Below are 24,893 nucleotides of genomic sequence, written 5' to 3' on the forward strand. Positions count from 1 at the left end.
AGGCTGCTTAACCAAGCAATATTCAAGGAAAAGTGATTAAATCCTTGATATCCCTATAATACATCTATCTAGTAATTGATTTCTAAACTGGGTGCAACAGGCAACTCTCAAGGGAAGCTCGTGAACCTGAGCATCAGGATGCCTTTCCTCTATACACTACCTTTACTATTTTTTAAAGCTGGAAAGGCTATAACAGCAGCAATTTGAAAGAAATAAAATCCTACCTTAACTCCTCCTCTCCAACCTCCACCCCACATGAACACTGCTCTAATTAGCTTTAAAAAAAAAATCTGATTTTATATTTATTTATACGCATAACAGAGGTCACCCCTGATATTCCCAATAAATTTCATACTGTTGCCATGTAGGCGCTAAACTCAGGATTTGAATGGATTAAGAAGCTGAGGTAGTTACTGGGTATTTTCTTTCACCAAGTCATTAGGATATTCAAATATTATTAAGTAACTGGAGGTACCATTGTATTAGTGGTTTTAAGCCTGATTTTTGGAACTAAACTACTTAGGTTTGAATATCAGCTATAACCACCTACTAGATGTAACACTTTGAATAAACTGCTTTATTTCCCTGTGCACTTTCTTCATCTGTAAAACAGGGATAATGATATTACTTATTTTGTGAGAATTATATGAGTTAAAATATGTAAAAAGCTTAGATTACTGATGGGTTACGTGATCAATAAATGTTAGTTAACTAGGCTATGATAAAAATCTCAACAAAATATTTATCTTTTAACTTTCTTCAAATTCTTTTATTCAATTACACCTTCATCCTAGTTCTTTTTGCTCATATGTCCTCTGTTTCCATTCTACTTTGTACATATCAATTAATATAACACCATATAGTATTGTAATGATCCATTTATATTTCTCTTCCTTACTAGATTGTGAATTACTGATGACAGAAATCACATTACTCATTTTATTTACAGCATTTAGCATACGGTTCATCAGAAATTTCACCAGTCTGGGGGTAGGAAAAGGAAGTTAGGTTTACTAGTCTGAGAACATTGACTATCCATCTGAGATCAATGTTTTATAAAGGAAAACAATGACAATGACTTTAATTTACACAATTCACCAGAGTTTCACAACATGACCTAGGCATGGCAGTAAGAAAACATTTATTGAGAGCTTATTCGGTCTCAGACACTTAATAAGGTGATTTTTATAAATTATCTCATTAATTTTCAAAACTACCCTCAAAGGTAGGCAATTCCCATTTTAATGTGGGATTGTTTAAGACCAGAAAGACGACTTAAAAACTTAAGTGTTACGCTGTAAGTAAGCAACAGACAAGGATTCTAACACCAAAGTCCAAGCTCTTCCCATTATGCAATTCTAACCTCTCAAAAATCATAGTTACCATTTATTGATTCCTACCACCTGCCAAGCACCATGTTATGCTTTGCTATTCCAATTAATCTCTGTAATGATACAAGGTAGGTATTACCTCATTTTTTTCACGAATAAAGAAACTGGCTATAAACAAGTAAATAAATCGATTGAGGACTTGTAGCTAACATGCACTGGAGCATGTATTTGTACTAGATCTGTCTCCCTTCAAAGCTGTGCTCTTTTTATACTGCATTCTATCAAACTTTCTCCAGGGATTTTATCTGCTTCTGACTGATTTCAGGGCATTCCTTTTAATCAGGGTTAGAAGATTTGCAGTCACTATTAATACTTTCAGTCTATATAAACATAAAAACAATTTAAATATAAAATATCCTGTATTTTTCAATAAACATCAGCTCTTCCTTTTTATTAACTTTTAAAATGGAGCATGAGTACTAAAAAATCACATGGCCTTTATTTGGTAATCAGTTTTTGTTCCAGGGCAAGATATACACATAAGTTATACATTGCCTCCCGGTGGGCTTCTACTGTCCTGTCACCTGGTCCCATAAAAGAAAATGTTAATTCTCAGGTCTAGAATTGTGCTGAAGTCAGAGGTCAATTTAAAACACACCAGAATTTCAACTTAATTCTTGAGCTTAAAACACAGACATGGGCAAAAAGTTGATTGTCTACTTGTACCTGGAAAATGGATAAGGAAACCTTAATATGGCCTAATAATTAATGTTACAAGTGCAACCTCATGACGCTTTTTCAAACTGTGCTTAGAATAGCTCTAGAAAAGAGAGCCCAACTTGACAGGGAAAAATATAGTCTACGGCCATGCTACTCCAAACAAGCCCGATCCTGTCTGATCTCGGAAACTAAGCAGGGTCGGGCCTGGTTAGTACTTCGATGGGAGACCACTGAGGAAGATCACATGCTGTAGGTGTAAAAAATTAAAAATAAGGGATTGTAAGCTACACGGTTCTTGAAATCTGTGAGGTCAACCAAGGGTTGCCTTGCCTAAAAAATAAAAAATTAAAATTAAAAATTAAAAAAATATATGTAACTAAAAACATATTTTACACTATAATTTAGGTACAAAACTCTAGTCGTCTAGGATGCAGAGAGACACTTCTTACTAGAAAAATGAAGGTGTTTATCACCCCCAATCCAACTCTTCTTTCCTTGATCTTTCATTCTTTATTTTTACCTCTCACCTTCACTTGGCTGCCCTCCCTGACTTCACTCCTTGGCCCTTTGGAGTATTCAGAGACTTCCACTTTAATGTCTTCCTAGATTTAGCCTTCTCATGCTTAAGAATTATCCCAACACATTCATTACTCTCTGTGTTTTCATTTTAAGAATCATAAGTGAATGGAGAATAAGACATTAATTGTTGTTAAAAGTAAAAACCCAAGGGCATTTATATTATTAAATAGTAAATCTGGGAAGTACCTGGAATGCAAATCCACTATTGGAGTCTAACTCTGATTTTTATTTACTAAATATGCATTTCTTGAATTAATAGTTATATTCTCCAGGAATTTTTAGAATGTTCTATCTCTAAGTAAGCAATTTGGCCTTGACAAAACAGTTGATTTTTCTTCTATTCTCTTGCCTAAGAGCAAATTTCTATTCACACTGGCAATTTTTTAATTATATCATATAATTCGATAACTGCTGACTACCTATATTTTTTCCTCTTTAATTTAAACTGTTGAATCAGTTGTCAAATTCTGCTACTTACTGCAATTACTCTCTCAAACTATTTTTTTCTGTCAATGTGAAAGAAAAGTCACATAATCATTCCTTATCTGGATTTAGAATTTCCTCTTTCTGAAGTTAGCTTCTACCCCTTCATCTAAACCCTGCCAGTTTCTTAAAAAGAAGCTTTTTAGCTTTTAATGATGTCCTAATTACCTTGCAAGATCCTTTCTCCTAATCCTGCCACTTAACTAGCTGTGTGACCTTGGACACATTAATAAGCTTGTCTCTCTCTTTTTTAATCTATAAAATCTAAATAATGAAATAACAGCATCTACTTTATAGAGTTTTTATGAAGGCTAAATGATATAATATATATAAAGGCTTATAATAGTACCTGACACACAGTAAACATTTTTTTCAGTATTCACTTTTGCAGAGGTGGGGTGGGTGGGGTGGGGTGGAGGAGAAGCAAGCATTAAAATAAAAGAACATGGAGTATAGTTAATCCTTTTACTCATTTATATCTTGGGATCTTGAGTTGGTCCTCTAAAAGTTTTCCCCATAAAGACACATATAGTGCTATAGTGCTATCAACACAGAACTGTACATTCTCACAAATATGGGCCTAGATGTAATCAAATATTGTAGATTATATTACTTTCTCAGTCATTGCCTATTAACTAGCTCATTGCTTTTTACACATTTGATAGATCTTATTTCATGCCCATTTCCTTGCTTTGGGCTCCTGATTCAATTATTTCAAAAAGCACCACTTACTCAGAAAGATATCACCCGGAAATGGCACATTCTTGTCATTCAAACAGCTTCTATAAAACCTCAACTTCTCAACTTTTCCTTAAGCTTTTCTCTGTGCTAATTTTTTCAGTGACATCTGGCTTAATTATACATCCATGCTTTTGCTTTATTTTTACGTTATTAACCATTTTTTAATCTATCTAATCTCCATTATTCTTCAAACTCCTTCATCCTCAGTGAAACCTTCCCAAACAACTATTGCACACATTGATTTATCCTCTACTTGACATTTTATTGTGTGGCCTTTATTATAAACTTTAAGTTATTAAAATGAGGTTATTTACCATTTTGAATCTTAGTTTCTTCACCTAGAAGAGAGTAACACCACTTATTTATTTTAATTTGTTGAGAGAAGCTACTACAAAATGATTTGGTTAAAAATAATGACCAACTGATGGGAAAAAATCCTCCAAATCAAATTAGCTGAAATGAATAACTTAAAAATGCCATAAGCTTTCTGTAACAATAAATGTATCTAATAATGTTTGTGTTTCTCTAGGTCTTATAAAAAGTCTTCTAATATTTAAAATTTCTAATTTCAGCCAACTCTACCTGCTCTACATCATCTATAATAGTATATTATTGAAAACTACCAAAATGTCCAATAGAGGTTTGCTAAATAATTATAAAATACATATAATGGAATCCTTATAGTCATTTTAAATGATGCTGCATAAATCTACTTTAAATGATGCTGCATATATCTACTTATTGCACAAAGAAAAAAGATTATAAAATGGTATGTATAACAGATACCATTCAAAAATATAAATGCCTTGAAAAGGATATGAAAGGTACATCTTGAGGGGTTAACCTTAGTTATATCTGGGTGAACCATACTATGTGTGTGCACTTATTTATTCAATAGATTCCTATATAATATGTCAGTCACTATGCTAAGTGTTAGAGATGCAGAACCATATATACTCCTTCTTTCCACAAGACTATTATAGAATACTGAGAAATAAAACATAAACAAATAAACAAACAAAAAAGCTAACCTTTGTGCTGTCAAAGCCTGGGTTTTTTGGTCATTTGTATGGTATCGCCATTTTCAAAACTGTACCCAGAATGTTTTATCACACAACTGCAGGGAAACAGGTCCAAACTCATTGGGGAAAAAGAGAATCTGCTTTGTGTCTTTTCCTGCTAAAGTCACATATTTAAACGTTTACTTGAATAGAATTTGTACAGGAGGAGTAACAGTACTTCCTCCAAAAAAAAAAAAAAAGCTCCATTTTCATACAACAACGAATTACAACAAGATCAAGAAGTCATATAATCAGGAGATCAATGATCCCAAGGCTGGCCATAAATTTAGCCCCCAATGACAAATATAGTTTACAACTTTAAGTAACAAACACTGCTCTCTATAAAAAAAACTCTAATAAATGTAGTACCTTATAACACAAACTAATGGCCTCAAAGTTACTAGTTAATGGTCTTTCCGAGGATTATACTAGGTATACTTTTGACTATTATAGAAAATTCTGCCTTTGTTGGAAAGCAACTTAGCCCTAAAATCAACTCTACGATGACAAGATACATGTTAAAGACAAATTTAATTCCATTTTTTTGGACAACTATATCGTATTAATATTTCATATCTTCCTCATCTATGTAAACCAATGCTTACCTTCTCAAAAGCTTTCTTTGACAACTTACTATCCTTTCAAATTTATTATGGAAATTATTAAACTTAATTTTAATCAAGGCTAAAAAAAAAAAAAGGCTATAGAATAGAGGGGAGACAACCACCAAAGTGAGCTAGAAACACATGCAACTGTTATGAATAAATCTTATGAATATTATGAAGGAGAATTATCTGGTACTATAAGTATCACAACAGGAAAAGTTCTGACGTTTTTCTATACTATAATGTTTCTAAGAGTAAGAAAAGGCTTAACTAACTAAAAAAGAATTCAAAATTCAATTCTGAAAAATAGATAAAAATGCTTAAAAGTTGTGAAACTGCTTTATAATGCACTAAAATTATCAAATTATTTAAAACCAATTTGTCTTTGTGCCTTCTACTAAAAACCAGCACCCATCATAATATGAAGGCTTACAAAACTGGAGAATTCCATAAAAAATTAAAGCCTGTAGTAATCGACATAAAAGGACCATATTAACCACATGTAGAATTTTATCTGCCCTAAGTTAAGGTTCATAAATCAGCCATGGATGACACTGCTTATCCCAAAGCATATTTTATAGAATACTATTACTTGAAAAAAAGTTGTCTTAAAATGAACTTGAAAAATACTAGGTTAAAACAAAAGTTTTCTTCACAACTTGCCAGAGTCTGTAATATACAGGCCCAGAATCAGTTATCCATAATTCTAAAGTCCAAAATATTCTGAAAACTAGTTTAAAAAAATAACTTATGTGGTAGCAAAAACTGACCTGAACTGTCATGAGGTTCTTCATAGTCTTCACCTCATTTAATCTGACCAAACTTTCTTTCTTTTTTTTTTTTCTTTTTTTTTGTAGAAATTACGTGTTTGATTACAGGGGCTGCCTCAAGTTCCCTGGGAATGTTACTTAATAAACACTATATACAGACACCCTTCTAAAATCTGAAGATTTCTGAACATTCTAAAACATATCTGGTACAAGAGTTTCATAAAATGCACTGTGAACCAGTACTGATGCACAATGTGAGTCTACAAGAGAAACACTTTCCAAATCTGTGATCATGGAGCTCACTTTTAAAAAGAGAAAGGAAATGCTGAATTAGGGTATGCCCCAAACTGACTATAAAAGGCCACGACATCTCATATCTAATAAAGGAGCCCAGGGCAAAGCCCCAGAAAGTGTACTGAAAATGATGTAAAACAAATGTTTTGTTGTTGTTATAACATTTTATGTAACACTGCAATAACAGTAAGGAGTTTATTATCTGATGAAGAAAGAGGATTGGCCTATGCTTACCTAGCACTAACAAGAAAGAGAGAAACTATTTGCCAGATCCAAGTACTTCTGTCGCTGAAGACTTTTCTAAAATTTGCTCTAAAGATAAAAATTAGAAAGTGTAAAAGCAAGTGAACTATTTTCTTCTATTTTGTGCCTGGAAGCCTTTTTCCTCAACTAAACAGGCACACAGAGAGTACATAAGAACTTGCTCAATTTGCTTCTGAATTTTTTCATTCACTTGTCTATTACTGGACATGAAACACCCTAAATTTTCCCTAATCTACATTTTGAATTTCTATTTCAAAAATGTAACAACACTTTATTTCTTTACAATATAAATTCCTTTTAATTCAATCCTTAGTAGTTAATATTTTTATTGTTACTGGTACAGGCTGTATAGGAGCTATATCAATAATTTACAAGCTACTTAAATCATAATTACCTTTGAACACATGAACAGTAGGTCACAAATGAACACTTAAAAGGTTTTAGGAACAGTGGTATTAATACTACTACATACTTTAGAATTGGAAAAATTTTCGAATTTAAAAATATTACTTAATATTTTAAAAGCTAACATTTTAAAGAGAACTTAAAAAGAAACTTGCCAAATCAAACTAAATTTATACAACCTAATGCATTGCTTGTAAAATTTAAACAGCTCATTTCTGAAAGTTACTTTGAAAAATTGTAGCTTTTCATTGCTTGGATCAACATGGACCATTTTGCAATTTTCGGTTCAACAAATTAAGCCTGGTTTTGTTTTGTTTAAATTTTTCTTTCTCAATTAGAGTTGACATTCAATATTATTTTATATTAGTTTCAGGTGTATAACATAAAGGTGAGACATTTATATAATTTACAAAGTGATCCTCCCCAATTAGTCTAGTACTCACCTGGCACAATACATAGTTATTACAACATTATTGACTATATTCCCTATGCTGTACTTCACAGCCCTATGGCTATTTTCTAACTCCCAATTTGTACTTCTTAATCCCTTCACCTTTTTCACCCAGTCTCCCAACTCATTTCCCATCTGGCAATCACTAGTTTGTTCTCTGTATCTATGAGTTTGTTTTCATTTTGTTTGTTCATTTATTTTGTTCTTCAGATCGCACATATAAATGAAATCACATAGTATTTGTCTTTCTCTGTCTGACTTATTTCACTTAGCATAATACTGTTCTTGATACTAAAGATTATACTACTACTTTATTAATGATACATTATAAATATATTAAAAATACATTTAATTGTATTTAATGATTTAAATAACTAAGGTATAATAGCAACTACATCAGCTAAACAAAATTCATTCCCTCATTTGCCAACTCAATATCAAATTACTATCAAATCTTAATTATCTTTGTTACTGAGGGAAGGAAAACTGAAATCCACAATTCATTAAAGTAAACAATTCTAAGTTTTCCCAATCAGGCAACAATTTTTACTAGGGTTAATAAAGTTAATCATCTACTTTTATCTCACCTATCCTTCTTTTTCAATAAATGAGACATTTAAACTGATTAGAAGGCAAAGAAAAAGAAAAGTAAAAGCACCTGAGTAATTAAAAAACAGAGTAACCAACCACTGAATACTATTTATAGGATTTTTTTGTTTCTATTATTTAAATAGGGTTGCAACACATGAGTATTTAAATTGGCGTAAGTCAATTTAAAAAATATGGTTGTCTTATTAGTTGATATAATTCTTGTATTTCACAAAGTTTTTCTGGAAATGAAAATATATACTGAAAACAGAGTGCTGAAAAATACATGATGTAAGAAAAAAAAACCTAAGACCCAGAAAGATAATCTGACTTGCTTTGGTTTACAAAGCTAGTTGCTATGAACTTTACTCCTGGGACCGCTATCTCCTGATATCAATGTTTTTTCCATTGCACTGTACTGCCTTTACCAGGGCAAAAAACTACTTCTCATCAGTGATGGAAAGCATCACCTATGGAGAAATTGGTCCAAAGAAATGTAAAAATATATAATGTCCAAAGACTTTCAACTAAGAAATTCAAATGTATTGCACCAGAATTTTTTTGTTAGTAATAAAACCTCATCTACTCTGAGTTTTAATCATTGGAATGGTATTAAACTTGACCCTTAAACATCCCTCTCCACCCCCACAAACACATGCATGCATATGAGGTGCATGTCATTCTGTTAAGCAGACACACACACACACACACACACACACACACACACACAAAGTGCGTATACATATGCATTTACTTCTGTTAATCAGAGCCTTCCATGATGCCTCACTGAAAGAACTTGAAATATGCTTAAATGTAATTCTCACCCATTTGTGCTGGCTTACCAGATTTGTGCTTCTTGTGTTTTGCTTTCTTTTTGATGATCAATATCTTATTCTGGATCTCAGGTTTGTAAGACTTGAATGTAAGAGAATGAAGACCTTCACGCTTTCTTTGTAAGTTGTCAATCAAAACATCTTTTAATTTCTTTTTTTTCTTTTTCTTCTTCTTTGCCCTCATTTTAGTTAGTTTGAGTTTCTTGTGGCTCTGCAGTGACTGCTCTAGTAGAATATCCCTTACAACTTTGTGGCAGTTAATTTCTGGATGATCACTGTGACTTCCATTTACATGTATTTGGCAAGATTTTAGAGCATTTTCTTTTAATGCATTGGGTTCAGGCTTTACTCTGGAAGCTTCACCGTATCTTTCCTGATTTTCTATAAACCTTATTTCCCCTGGACTGAGAGGCTCTCCAAAGCCAATAACTTCCCCTGGACTCCCTGGTTTCTCTAAATTTTCTTTACAACAATTCGTTTTTTTAATTTCGCAGGGCCTGTGAATTCTATTTTCACAGTTGGATTTCACTTCCATTTCAACAGAGATGTCATGATTATCCAAGTTCATTTTAGCAGGGCAGCAAGTTAGATCAAAATTAATTTCTTGCTCTTTCTTGAAGGCAGAGGGCAGGCCTTCTCTATTACACCTATGTTCTCCATTACTTGTACTAATATAGTCAGACTTCAATTTCTCCAGTTTAATCCGAGGTACTCTTTGTATTTTAATGGGTGGAACTGGAAATTCTGGGGCCTGAAAAGGTCTCTGCTTATAAATCCGTACATCTGCACCACAGAACTGTGGAAAATGTACATAAGCATTTTCCAAATAATCGTAACCAAGGATAACTTCCCTGCATTCATGTATAGGCTGCCCAAGTACAGCATCTTGAACTTCTTTTTGTGTTTCATACACAAAGTCACAAAGACCCTTAAGTAACCACACTTTCTGGTGGAAAGGTAGTTCGTGAAAAGGTTTGTCTTCCAATGGATTAACTTCTCCAAGAACTTTAAAAAACTGAGGACACAACCCAAGTTTTTCAGCACAGTTATCGGGATTTTCAGTCTGCCCTACAGCAGTGTACCACTGCTGTACTTTCTGTCTCAGTGCTGCTTCCCATGTCCTATAAGGCAAAGTAGGTCTTCGATGTAAGGTAGGTCTGCGATGAGGAGGACTTAATAGAGAAGTCATTATTTTAGATAGAAAAGCATTACACTGAGGCATCAGAAGACAACGTTCCAATTCGTAAAAGACTATTTCTGGCAAATTTAGAATTTGTTGGGCTAAACAAAGGAAATGCCCGATAGCTGGAATTTCCCACATGGTCTCCATACAAGTTGGAGCTGCTTGAGCTAGAAGTTTTCTCTCCCATTCTTCTATTTCCTTTTGACTAGCTTCTTCTGCTTCTTTTCTTTCCTGTTCCCGAAGCCTAAAGAAAATTTAACGAAATATACTATTATTACTTAAAGTAGAGAATACTATAAAATACTAAATTTTAAGTAGTTCACATTTAACTTCAGTCAACAAGGCAAATGGCTGTTCTAGTTTTAAGCATCAATACAAAGTGTCCTATTATATGTATCGGCATTTTTTTTTTTCAGATGAAGAAATACACATTTAACTTGACATGAGTTTTACTGATAGAGGATAATCAATAAATGACAATATTGCCACTTAAAGTAAAATTCTTCAACTTATACTGTGCATTAACTTCAAAATAAATGAAAAATATTTTAAAGCATGTTTAATAAACAAATACAGTTTGGTGCTTTCTAGAAATAATGTGACATCAAAAAGGAACTATAAAGATGTTTACATTCTTTCGTCCCATAATTCTATTCCTAGAAAGTAAAACTAAGAAAATAATTCAATAGAAGCAAAAAGTTAGGTGTTTGTCAGTATGAACTGAAGTTTTGTCATATAATGAAAACAAAACTGTAAATAAGTTGTATTATACAAATGGAAAATAAGCTGGCTATATTATGTAGCCTTAAAAAATAAATTGTGAATATCATGTAAAACACAAAAATATCAGGACACAAATTAAAATCACAAGTATTATGTATAAATACAAAAATATCAGAACATAGTACTTAACAAAGAGCAGCAATAATGAAATATGCATACACTGAACAAGGACATAATAGTATTTCAAAAATAAATTACTCCTAGGATGATGAGATTATGGGTGTTTTTTCCCCTTAGCAATTTCTTTACTGACACTACTACAAAATCATCTTAATTAAAAAATTTTAAATTAGATGAAAAGATAAACATTAATCTTTGTGATCTTATATTAGGCAATGTGTTCTTAGATATGACACCAAAAGCACAGGCAATAAAAGAAAAAGTAGACCATCAAAATTAAAAGCTTTTGTTCAGTGAAAAGACAACCCATGGGACAAAATTTTTGCAAATCATATATCTAATAAGTATTGTATCTAGAAAATATAGGGAACACATAACTCAATAATAAAGGGACAAAAAACCCAATTAAAAAATAAGCAAAGACATTTCTTCAAAGATATACAAATGAACAATAAGCACATGAAGAGGTTCTCAACATGGTTATCCATTAGAAAAGTGTAAATCAAAACCACAATAAGATACCAATTCATACCACTAAGATGACTATAATATAGGAGATGGTAACAAGATTTGTTAAAAAGGTGTAGAAATTAGAAACTTCATACAATATAAAGGGTACAGCTACTTTGGAAAGCAGTCTAGCAGTTCCTCAGAAGGTTAAAAAACGTTACCATGTGATCCAACAATTCCACTCGTAGGTATATACACCCCCAAAATAAAAATTTATGTCCACACTAAAACCTGTACATGAATGTTCATTAATAGCAGCATTATTCATAATAATAAAATACTATTTTAACAATATCGGGACATTCTCTTTTACAGAATAAGCTTACTTTTACATTTTTGGCTGCGAGATCACACTATAACCACCTTGCTATTACAGATACAACAAATTATTTGATCAAGTAACTCCAGTTCACTAAAAAAAATTAATAAATTATCATTTGTGATTGGCGTTTATATATATTAATCCCATTTGAACATCCAAATGCTAAATATTCTTAACAATATTCTTTTTTTTTTTATAAATGTGCTTACAGTTTTGATAAGTTTTAATATTCTGAATGAGGGTGGTGGTGAGCTGGCAGAATCTGGTTTTCCCAATACAAAACTGAGACACTAAAAGCCCACACACTCAATAGAAGGGCTTACTAGAAACAACATTCCCTCCCCTGTCTCCAAATAGGAAACTACAAGGAAAATTGTCTTTATAATAGGAGTGGTGAATGGAAAAAAATAAAACAAAATCTCTCCTACAACACTAAAAAATGCATTTAATGTGGTCTCATGTCAAAACTGCTGTCAAGTACTTGAACAGAAAAACACAAATCAAATCTCTAAAGGAATAAACGTTATACCTAGATCTTCAGAAACTCTCACTGATATGGTGACAATAAATGATTTCATAGTCAAAGACCACAAAATATAAAGGGAAATAAGGTACTATAAGAGGCAAGGAAAAAAATGTGACTTTTCAAAAAACTATGGATATAGAAATTACAGAACATGCACAATATAATATTCAGTGAAAAGAAACTAAAAACATGAGTAAAGTGAAGAAGATTATAAAAAATGACAGAGCAGGTCTGAGAAAGAACTAAAGAGAACTTCTAGATATAAAAAATATGTAAACTAAAAGAAAAAAAAATTTACAGTTAACGCCTCTACAGCAATAATGAAAGCCAGAAGACAATGGAATATCTTTAATGAACTGAAAAATAACTATCAATGTAAATTTCCATTAAGAGCAAAAATATCTTTCAAAATGAAGACAAAAATAAAGATATTTTCAGACAAACAAAAACTTAGTACTTGTGATAAACAGAACCCAACCTAAAGGAAATTTTAAAGAATGTACTTTAGATGGAAGGACAGTGATCCCTGCTTGAAGATCAGAGATGGGAAAAAAGCAAAAAAGTAGCAATAGGTTAATCTATATATACATGGCATAATAGAACAATCGAAATGTTTTGTGGAGTTTAAAAAGAAAACAAACTATAATTAAAGTATATTACAATAGCAAATAAGCTGGGTGAAAAATGATTAAAGTTAAAAGTGTTCCAAGGTCCTTATACTAATCATGATTAATTCTAGGCTTTGATGAGTTAACAACTATGAAGGTGATAATTTCTAGGGGAGCTAAAAAAATAAGACTTAATAACATTCAAATCAGTAGAGATGGAAACATAAAAGGAAAAATAATATAATAATAAATTAGTGCTGGGATACAGCCAAAGCAGTATTTTGAGGGAAATTTATAGATTAAGAATATATATTTAGAAAAGATGAAAATCAAATATATAAGTGCTTATTAAAAGAAAAAAAAAATAGAAAACAGCAGATCAACCCCCAAAGCTGAAAGAAGAAAATAAAGAGCAAAAGTCAAAAGAATAGAAAACAAAAATACAAAAGAAAAATCAATTCAAAAGTTGGTTAAGAATATAAATAAAACTGATAGAACCTTGGCAATATCAATCAAGAAACATACATGCGAATGACATCAGAAGTATGGCATCATGGAGAATCTCCCTAATCTCTCCCCTTGAAGTTACAAGCTGAATACCTATAATTCAACAAATGACACCCAACCTGCAGACAAGCACATCTGAGAGATCTGCACATCAAAGTATCTAAAGGTGGGCCAATCCTATGAGACAGGAATGTGGAAGCAGAGAGAAGATCAAAGACAGGCGTTGAAGAACACAACCTGAAACTCCCTGCCAAACATAGCAGAATGGGAAATACGTGGCAGCTTTTTGGCTCCTTGAAGCCCTGGACAGTCCTGCCTGAGTGATCAGCATTTTCACACAGTGGAGCCCAGTGATGAGGGCGGAGAGCAAGACAGAGACTGAGTGAGGAAGTACAACACCTGTGTCTTAGAAACTGCCAAACAGAAAGTTGAGTCACAGGGCCTGGCCATCTCTCCCCACCATCCCAGAGTGCATCCTACTCATTCTCCACTATATGCTCCCGGAGTTAGCACCAAGCCCAAGAGGAATCTGCAGCAACCAGAACATAAACACACACTGCAGCCCACCCCAGGGATGGGGCAGAGAGAGATATAGAAGCAAGGCAGCTGAAGCTTGAGGGGCAGCAATACCAGAAAACAGAAACACACACCTCTAGCCTCTTCCAATGTTCCCCACCCCCATCCAGTCAGGCTGATTTGGAAGGAAGCAGCAGAGCATTGTATCTGACTGATGGCATAATACTGGGGCTTCAGGGCCTTTTCAGAGGCTCAGATCCCATCATCCTTGACATTCTACCACCAAAGTGGAGCCCTGAAACTGTGGTGACCTGGTCACAGGGGAATCACACACCTCCCTGGAGAATAATGTGTGTTTTAAACCTCAAAGCAGAGATCCAGGAGGACTGGGCAGTGCAGGAAGCTTGGGCCCCAGCTACTGGAAATCAGAAGGAAAACCTCTTCTTATCAACTTGCTAAAGAGATATTTCTATATAATAAATTTTCTTCTAAAAAAAAAAAAAAGGGCAGAATAAATTACCATTAATGCCCAGGTGTAGAAATAGTCTATCGGCCATCATGAACAACCAAGGTGACAGAGCAGCTAAGAAAATGAAAAATTTCTAGAAAATAAGCTTAAAGATATAGAAATATGTGATTTAAATGTCAGAGAATTCAAGATTGCACTCCTGAAAAAATTCTGATTGACGGTTCAAAGAACTTAAAAACAAAATCAATGAACAACAAGAATACAAGAAGATTGAAACTCTAAAAAGAACAAAATAAAACTTCTGGAGATGAAGAACTCACTAAAAGAGATGAAGAAGGAATTAGCAAGCCTAGGAAGCAGAGCTGACAGATGGAGGAAAGAATTAATGATCCTGCAGACAGGAACCTGGAAATGAGCAGATAGAAGAGAGGGACTTGAGACTAAGAAAAAAAAAATTTGAAAGAACTCTACAATAGCGGTCCCCAATCTTTTTGGCACCAGGGACTGGTGCTCCCATGAGAATCTAATGCCTGATGATCTGAGGTAGAGCTGAGGCAGCAATGCTAGCACTAGGGAGTGGCTGTAAATGCTTCACTCACCCACCACTCACCTCTTGCTGTGTGGACCGGTATCAGTCTGCAGCCCAGGGGTTGGGGACCCCTGCTCTATAAGAACTGACACCATTAGAAAAAGCAATATAAGAATAATGGGCATATCAGAAGGAGAAAAGAGGATGAAAGGAACAGAGAGCCTGTTCAAACAAATGACAAGAATTTCCCAAACCTATGGAAAGAACTAGATTCCTGAATCCAGGAAGCAAACAGAACACCTAATTATCTCAACCCAAACAGGCCTTTTCCAAGATATATTATAAATAAAAATGTTAAAAATTAATGACAAAGGAAGAATTCTCAATGCAGCCAGGAAAAAGAAGACAATAACTTATAAAAGAATATCCATTAGATTGTCATTGAACTTTTCAGCACAAATTTTACAAGGTAGGAGGGAGTGGAACCAAATATTCAAACTACTGAAAGAGAGAAAATACCAGCCAAGAATAATACATCCAGCAAAGTTCTCCTTTAGATGTGAAGAAGAAATAAAGACCTTTCCAGACATACAAAAGCTGAGGGGATTTTCTACCAAAAGGCCTGCATTACGGGAAATACTGAAGGGGGTCATTCCATCTGAAATGAAAGGACAAAAAAACAAGTAACTATGAGTAAAATGACTAACAGGCAGAAGGAAACAGGAAAAATTGAACTCTTAGTAGGAAAAGGGTATTATAAGCTTAAATATTACATAATGGTTAAAGGTTAAAAGAAAAAAAAAAGCACTTTAAGAAGAGAAGACAACAGCTACTGCAACCTAGAAATGAATGTATAGCATATATAGGGAAAATCTGACACAACGAAAACAGAAATGAGGAAAGAGTAAAGATCTGAATCTGCAAAGGGGAATGGAGATAACATGTACACAGAAAAAAAAGGATTACTATATATATAACTTTCCTTTACATAAACTAATGGAAAACACACGCAAAAATTCAAGAACTGAGCCGCATAATATAAAACAAGACAGAACAGAGGGAAAAACCATACAACATAACCAAATCAAAATAACAGACATAAACGCAAGGACAAAGACACAGTGGAGACACTGAGCTACCTGAAAACAAAAGATAAAATGGCTATAGGAAAATCTCATACTTCAATAATCACCATAAATGTAAATGGATCAACTCACCAATTAAAAGTGACAGAGTAGCAGATTGGATCCAAAAAAAAAAAAAAAAATGGCCATGTGATGACAGAAACATGGTGGAATGGGGGATGTTCTCAGATCTCTCCCCTTGAAACAATAAGCTGAACATATAAAACTCAACAAAAAACACCCGACCTGCTCATCAGCATGTCTGAGTGTGGGATCTGCATATAAGAGCTACCACATGTCAGAACCCTGGGAGTTGGGCGGTAGGCTGGGTGACAAAGAAGCTCCTCTTGCAGCCAGAGCTTCCTGCAAGAGGAGGGGGAGGAGAGAAGGTGCATCGAGTTCCCTGAATAGCCCTGCCTGTGAGCTTTGAGCTCCACACAGTGGCACTGTCCAGGGATCATGGCAAAAAGCAGAGACATGGGGAAGACAGAGAAACAACAGTCGATTATTACCTGTTTGCAAAATGCAAGGCTGAGCTGCGGCCCCCATCCTCCAAACCAGAGGTCCCCTCTCCCCATATTCTCCAAGATCAAACACAACAGAGCCCTAGCGGAATCTGAACAAACACTACTGAAACTGTTGCCACCACTGACAGGGACTGAGACCTAGGGTAGTGAGATTGAATATTTACAGAAAAAAAAGGCATTATTAAGATTTTATATAAAGCGAGAATCCAAGAGGCTTAGACACCATCTACTGGAAAATGAAAGAAAAATGCCTTTGCAACAGACTAAAGAGAGACCTTTAAATCTTCTTTCTGGGAAAAGAAACACAGAATACACTTCCTTTAATGCCCAGGTGGAGAAATAGTCCATTAAACACCATGAATAACAATAGTGACAAAAACAGCTCAGAAAGAAAGAGAAAAATCTTCAGAAAATAAGCTTAAAGACATGGAAATATGCAACTTAAATGACAGAGAATTCAGGATGGTACTCATTACTCACAATTCCAAGAATTAAAAAAACAAGATCAGCAGAATCAGTTTTTTAGCAAGGCGACTGAAACTCTCAGAAAGAACCAGAAAGAACTTTCTGGACATTAAGAACACATTGAAAGAGAAGAAAAACAAAATTGCAAGAAGTAAACAGAAAACTCAATTATCACAACTCAAGAAGGCCTTCTCCAAAACACAATGTATTAAAATTATCAAAAATAAATGACAAAGAAAGAATTCTCAGGGCAACCAGGGAAAAGAAGGAAATAAAGGAAAACCCATTAGATTATTGTCGTACTTCTCAGCACAAACATTACAAGCCAGAAAGGACTGGACTCAAATATTCAAACTATTAAATGGAAAGAGCTATCAGCCAAGAATAATGTAGCCAGCAAAGGTCTCCTTAGATATGAAAGAGAAATAAAGACCTTTCCAGGCATAAAAAAAAAAAAAAAATGAGGGAATTCTTCACTATGAGGCCTGAGGCCTGCATTAAAGGAAATACTGAAAGGGGTAAGCTCACCTAAAACAAAATGACCAAACAAACAAACAAACAAACATAACTATGAGTAAGGCAGAGGAGTGCAACTCTTATTAAGAAAAGGGCATTATAAGCTTAAAGAAGAGATTTTCTATTGCAAGATAGTAATGATTGTTCAGTACACATAGGGACAAATTGAGACAACAATAACAGAAAAGGAGAGGATTCATAGATCCAAACTTGCAAAGGGGAATGGCGATAAGGCACACACAGAAGAAAATGGAACACACACATACACACACACACACGCACACACACACACACAATAGCCTCTACATATGCATAATGGTAACCACATGCCAAAAATTCAGAACTGAAATATATAATGTAAAACAAGAAGGGCCAGAGGGAAACCCCACAAAACCCAATAAAAAACAAACAACAAACAAAAACCCAAAACAGACACGCAAGGACAAGGAAGCAATGGCAACACCAAGCTACCAGAAAGCAAAAGATAAGATGGCTTTAGGAAACTTCATATTTCAATAATCACTCAATGTAAATGGATTGAACTCAGCAATAAAAAGGAACAGAGTTGCAGATTGGATCAAACAACAAAATGAACCATATTGCTGCCTCTAAAAGATACATCTTAGTTCTAAAGAAAAATATAGACTCAAAGTGAAAGGGTGGAAAATAATATTTCAAGCAAATGGCATTCAGAGAAAAGGAAGATACAATAATACTTATTAATATCTATGCTCTCTATCAGGGAGCCCTGAAGTATATAATGCAATTAAAGAAACAGAGCAAAACACTATCATTGTAGGGGGCCTAAATACTCCACTGTCAAATATGGACAGATCATCCGAACAGAAAATCAATAAGGAATTAACATCCTGAAATGACACATTAGACTAACTGGACATAATTGACATTTACAGAACCTTTCATCCCCAAACAGCTGTTTATACATTCTTCTCTAGTGCACACGGAACATTCTCAAGGACTGACCACATACTGGGACACAGAGACAGCCTCGACAATTGTAAGAGGGTTGAAATCATACCAACCATATTCTCTGATCATAATGCTTTGAAGCTTGAGATCAAATGCAGAAAGAAATCAAGAAGAAACACAAATACATGGAGATTAAACATGCTACTGAAAAGTACCTAGGTCAGAGAAAAAATAAAAAGAGAGATCAAGAGATACATAGAAATTAATGATAACGGTAGTACAACATATCAAAACTTTTAGGAAATGGCAAAAGTGGTCATAACAAGAAAGTTCATATTATTACAAGCCAATCTCCAAAAACAAGAACGGGCCCAAATAAACAACCTAACACTTCATTTTAAAAAATTCAAAAAGGAAGAACAAATGAAACCTAAAGTCAGTAGAAGGAAAAAAATAATCAAAATTAGAGCAGAAAGAAATAAAATTGAAAACAAAAAAATCTATAGATAAAATAAATGCAACAAAGAGCTGGTTCTTTGAGAAGGTTAATAAAATTGACAATCCCCTGGCTACACTCATTAAAGAAAAAAGAGAAAGGGCACGAATCAACAAAATCAGGGATGAAAGAAGGGAAATTATGACTGACATCGCAGAAATACAAAGGATCATGCAAGAATACTATGAAAAAGTATATAACACCAAATTTAATAACTAAGAAGAAATGGACCAGTACTTAGAAAAACACAACCTTCTTAGACTGAATCAAGAACTGGAAAATCTAAATAGAATGATTAACAGTATGGAAATTGAAACAATCATCAAAAACCTCCCAAAAAGTAAAAGTCCAGAACCAGATGGCTTCACCAGTGAATTTTATGAAACATTCAAAGAAGATTTAACACCTATTCCCCTCAAACTCTTCCCAAATATTGAAGAGGCGGCAGTATTTCCCAACTTATTTTATGAGGCCAATATTACCCTTATACCAAAACCTGGTAAAGATAACACACAAAACAAAAACTACACACCAATCTCTATCAAGAACAGAGATGCAAAAATCCTAAATAAAATACCAGAGAACTGAATATAGCAATATATTAAAAAGATTATACACTACAATCAAGTGGGCTTCATCCCAGGGGCTCAGGGATAGTTCAACATACGCAGATCGATTAATGATACACCACACAAAAACAATTTAAAAATAAGAATCATACAATCACATTAATAGATGCGGAAAAAGCCTTCGACAAGATACAGTATCCATTTATGATCAAAACACTTCACAAAATTGGTATAAAAGGAAAGTACCTTAACATAATAAAGGTCATCTATGAGAAACCCTCAGCCAACATTATATTTAATTGTGAAAAACCAAAAACCTTCCCTTTAAGGTCAGGAACAAGACAAGGCTGTCTACCATCACCACTGTTATTCAATATAACATTGGAGGTCCTAGCAAGTGCAATCGGACAAGAGAAAGATATAAAAGGCATCCCAATAGGAAACGAAGAAGTCAAACTGTCACTATTTGCAGATGACATGACTCTTTAATAGAAAACCCTAAAGACTCCATAAGAACACTACTAGAAACAAAAGCAAATAGAGTAAAGTCTCTGGAGACAAAATCAATGTTCAAAAATCCATAGCTATCCTATACTCTGATAAATAACTGTCAGGTAAACAAGTGGTAAAAATAATTCCTTTTGCAATTGCAACAAAAAGAATAACATACCTAGGAATAAATCTAATGAAACATGTGAAGGACCTATATAATGAAAACTATAAGACCCTATTAAAAGAAATTGAAAAGATACAAAGAAATGAAAAGATATTCCGTGTTCTTGGATTGGAGGAATCAACATAGTTAAAATGACCATATTACCTAAAGTATTATATAGATTTAACACAATCCCCATCAAAATCCCATGGGCATTTTTTAAAGAAACAGAACAAAAAATCATCAGATTTGTATGGAAACACAAAAGACCCTGAATCGCCAAAGACATCATGACAAAAAAGAATGAGGCTGGAGGCATCACTCTGTCTGACTTCAAATTATACTACAAAGCGACAGTAATCAAAATGGCATAGTATTGGCAGAAAAACAGACACACAGACCAGTGGAACAAAATCAAGAGTCCAGAAGTAAACCCATATTTATATGGGCAAATAATTTTCAACAAAAGAGCCAAAAACATACAGTGGAGAAAGGAAAGCCTCTTCAATAAATGGTGCTGGGAAAACTGGAAAGCCACTTGGAAAAGAATGAAACTAGACTGTTGTCTATCACCACACACCAAAATTAACTCAAAATAGATTAAGGACCTGAATATAAGATCTGAGACAATAATATATATAGAAGAAAAGATGGGAACTAAATTCAAGACCCTGAACTGAAAGAGGATTTTATGAAATTGACCTCAAAGGCAAGGAAAGTAAAAGTAAAAATAAATGAAGGGGACTACATCCAACTAAAAAGCTTCTGCACAACAAAACAAACAGTCATCACGGTAAAGAGACAATCATTAGAATTGGAAAATATATTTGCAAGCAATGCCTCTGATAAGGGCCTAATATCCAAAATAGACAAAGAACTCATATAATCAATAACAACAAAAATACGAATAGTCCAATAAAAAAAATGGGAAGAGGACCTGAACAGACACTTCTCCAAAGAAGACATACGACTGGCCAACAAACATATGAGAAGGTGCTCAACATTGCTAGCTGTTAGAGAAATGCAAATCAAAACCACAATGAGACACCATCTAACACCTGTTAGAACAGCTGTTATCAGCAGGACAAGTAATAAGAAGTGTTGGAGAGGATGCGGAGAAAAAGGAACACTCTAGCTTGCTGGTGGGACTGCAAATTGGTACAGCCGCTATGGAAAACAGTATGGAGGTTCCTCAAAAAACTAAGAAGCGATCTACCAATATGATCCAGCAATCTCTCTACTGTGTATTTACACCAAAGACTTGAAAATCCATATCCAAAAAGATATTTGAACACCGAAGTTCATAGCAGCATTATTCAGTGGCCAGGACACGGAAGCAACCGAAGTGTCCTACAACAGACAATTGGATAAAGAAGCTGTGGTACATATATACAATGGAATGTTACTCAGCCATAAGAAGAGATGAAATACTGCCATTTGCAACGACGTGGATAAATCTTGAAATAATCATGCTAAGTGAAATAAGCCAGACAGAGAAAGATGAAAACCACATGATATCACTTATATGTGGGATATAAACCTAAAAGCAACAAACAGGACAAACAGAGACTCATGGACATGGACAACAGATTAGTGTTTACTAGGGGGTAGGGGGAAAGGGAGAAGTATATGGGGTAAAAGGAGTCAAATATGTGGTGACAGAAAGAAATCTTAACTATGGGAAGGGAACACACAATGCAATATATGCATATGCTTACTGCTAAATTATATACCTGATACTTAGCAGATTTCATTAACCAATATCACAATAAAAAAATTAAAAAATTAAAAACAAACAAAACCATGTTTTCTTCAAGAAGACACATCTCAAGTGCAAATATAGACTGAAAGTGAAAGGGTGAAAAATGATATTCCAAACAAATGGCATTCAGAGAAGAGTGCGTAGAGCCATACTTCTATCTAACAAAATAGACTTCAAGATAAAAAAAAGTAACGAGAGACAATGATGGACACTTCATAATAATAAAGGAAATCATACATCAGGAAGACATAACACATCAATATATATGCTCCCAATTGTGGAGCACTGAAATATATAAAGCAACTACTAACAGAAGAGAGAAGCTGGCTAAAACACTATAATAGTAAGGAATCTAAATACCCTACTGTCAGCTATGGATAGATGATCCAAACAGAAAATTAATAAGGATATATGAACCTTACATGACACATTAGACAACTGGACTTAATTGACATTTACAGAGCCTTTCATTCCAAACATCAGATTATACATTCTTCTCTAGTGCATATAGAACATTCTCTAGGACAGACCATATATTGGAACACAAAACTAGGCCTCAACAAATTTAAGAAGACTGAAATTATATCAAGCATATTCTCCAACCACAATGCTTTGAAACTGGAGATCAAGTACAGAAAGAAAGGAGGAAGAATCACAAAGAAGTGGAGATTAAATAATATGCTACTAAAGAACTGGGTCACAGAAGAAATAAAAGGTATCAAGAGATACATAGAAACAAAGGAGAATGAAAGTACAACATATCAAAATTGTGTGATACAGCAAAAGTGGTAATAAGAGGAAAGTTCATATCATTATAGGCCTATCTCAACAAACAAGAAAAATCCCAAATAAACAACCTAATATTATTATCTTAAGAACTAGAAAAAGAACAAATGAAGCCTTAAGTCAGGAGAAAGAAAGAAATATTACAATTAGAGCATTAAATGAAACAGAACAAAAAGACAATAGAAAAAATTAATGCAACAAAGAGCTGGTTTTTTGAGAAGTTTAATAAAATCGACAAATCTCTGGCTAGACTCACTAAAGAAAAAAAGAAAGGACACAAAATCAGAAATGAAAAGAGAAGTTATGACAGATACCACAGAAGTACAAAGGATCATACAAGAATACTATGAAAGACTATATGTCACCAAATTCGATAACCTAGAAGAAATGGACAAGGTCTTAGAAAGATACAACATTCCCAGACTGAATCAAGAACTGGAAAATCTAAATAGAATGATCAACAGTATGGAAATTGAAACAATCATCAAAATCCTCACAAAAAGTAAAAGTCCAGGATTAGATGGCTTCACTAGTGAATTCTACCAAACATTCAAAGAAGATTGAATACCTATTCTCCTCAAACCCTTCCAAAAAACTGAAGAGGCAGCAATACTTCTTAACTAATTTTATGAGGCCAACATTACCCTGATATCAAAACCTGGTAAAGATAACACACAAAAAGAAAACTACAGAGCAATTTCTCTCATGAACACAGATGCAAAAATCCTAAATGAGATACTAGCAAATTGAATAGAACAATAGATTAAAAAAGATTATACACCACGATCAAGTGGGCTTCAGGGGCAATGGATGGTTTAACATATGCAAACTGACTAATGTGATACACCACATATACAAAATAAAGAATAAAAACCATATGATCATACCAATAGATGCGGAAAAGGCATCTGACAAGATACAGCATCCATTTTTGATTCAAATATTTAATAAAATGGGTATAGAAGGAAAGTATCTCAACATAATTAAGGCCATATACGACGAACCCGGAGCTAACATTACACGTAATGGTGAAAAGCTAAAAACCTTCCCTCTAAGATCAGGAATGAGACAAGGCTGTCCACTATCACCACTCCTATTCACTACAGTATTGGAAGTCCTAGCTAGAGCAATCAGGCAATAAAAAAAAAAAAAAAAAAAAAAGATATCCCAATTGAGAATAAAGAAGTCAAGCTGTCACTTTTTGCAAGTGACATGATTCTCTACATAGAATACTCTAAACTATTAGAATAATAAACAAATACATTAAAGTTTCAGGATACAAAATCAATGTACAAAAATCCATAGTGTTCCTATACTCTAATTATGAATTTTCAGAAAAAAAAAGGAAAACAACAATTCCTTTTTCAATTGCAACAACAAAAAGTAAAATACTTAAGAATAAACCTAATGAAACGTGGAGGAACTATACACTAAAAGCTATAAGACGTTATTGAAAGAAATTGAAGACACAAAAAATAGAAAGGTATTCCGTTTTCATGGATTGGAAGAATCAACATAGTTAAAATGACCTTTGTTAATAAAAGCATTATGCAGATTTAATGCAATCCCCATCAAAATCCCAATGGCATTCATTAAAGAAATAGGACAAAAAAATCATTAGATTTGTATGGAAGCACAAAAGACTCCATACAGTCAAAGAAATCCTGAGAAAAAAGAACAAGGCCAGAGGTATCACTCTGCCTGACTTCAAAATATACTACAAAGCAATAATCATAACAACATGGCATTGACAGAAAAACAGGCACACCAGACCAATGTCACAGAACTGAAGAGTTCAAAAATAAACCCCCGTATATATGGTGAAATAATTTTTGACAAAGGAGCCAAAAACATACATGGGAGAA

At 33.9% G+C, this 24,893-nt stretch overlaps 1 protein-coding gene across 4 annotated transcripts in view; it reads right to left on the reverse strand.

Moving 5' to 3' along the window:
- KIAA2026 (KIAA2026 ortholog) overlaps positions 1–24,893 on the reverse strand; it is an 89,003-nt gene that overhangs the window by 31,271 nt on the left and 32,839 nt on the right. For all 4 annotated transcript variants that reach the window (XM_016138371.2, XM_036218290.1, XM_036218289.1 and 1 more), the window contains one exon: positions 9,135–10,552. In XM_016138371.2, the coding sequence (XP_015993857.2) occupies positions 9,135–10,552 (1,418 nt within the window). The remainder of the gene's footprint in view (positions 1–9,134; positions 10,553–24,893) is intronic.

Source organism: Rousettus aegyptiacus, unplaced genomic scaffold (genome assembly GCF_014176215.1).
Source record: "Rousettus aegyptiacus isolate mRouAeg1 unplaced genomic scaffold, mRouAeg1.p scaffold_m13_p_3, whole genome shotgun sequence".
Classification (NCBI taxonomy): domain Eukaryota; kingdom Metazoa; phylum Chordata; class Mammalia; order Chiroptera; family Pteropodidae; genus Rousettus; species Rousettus aegyptiacus.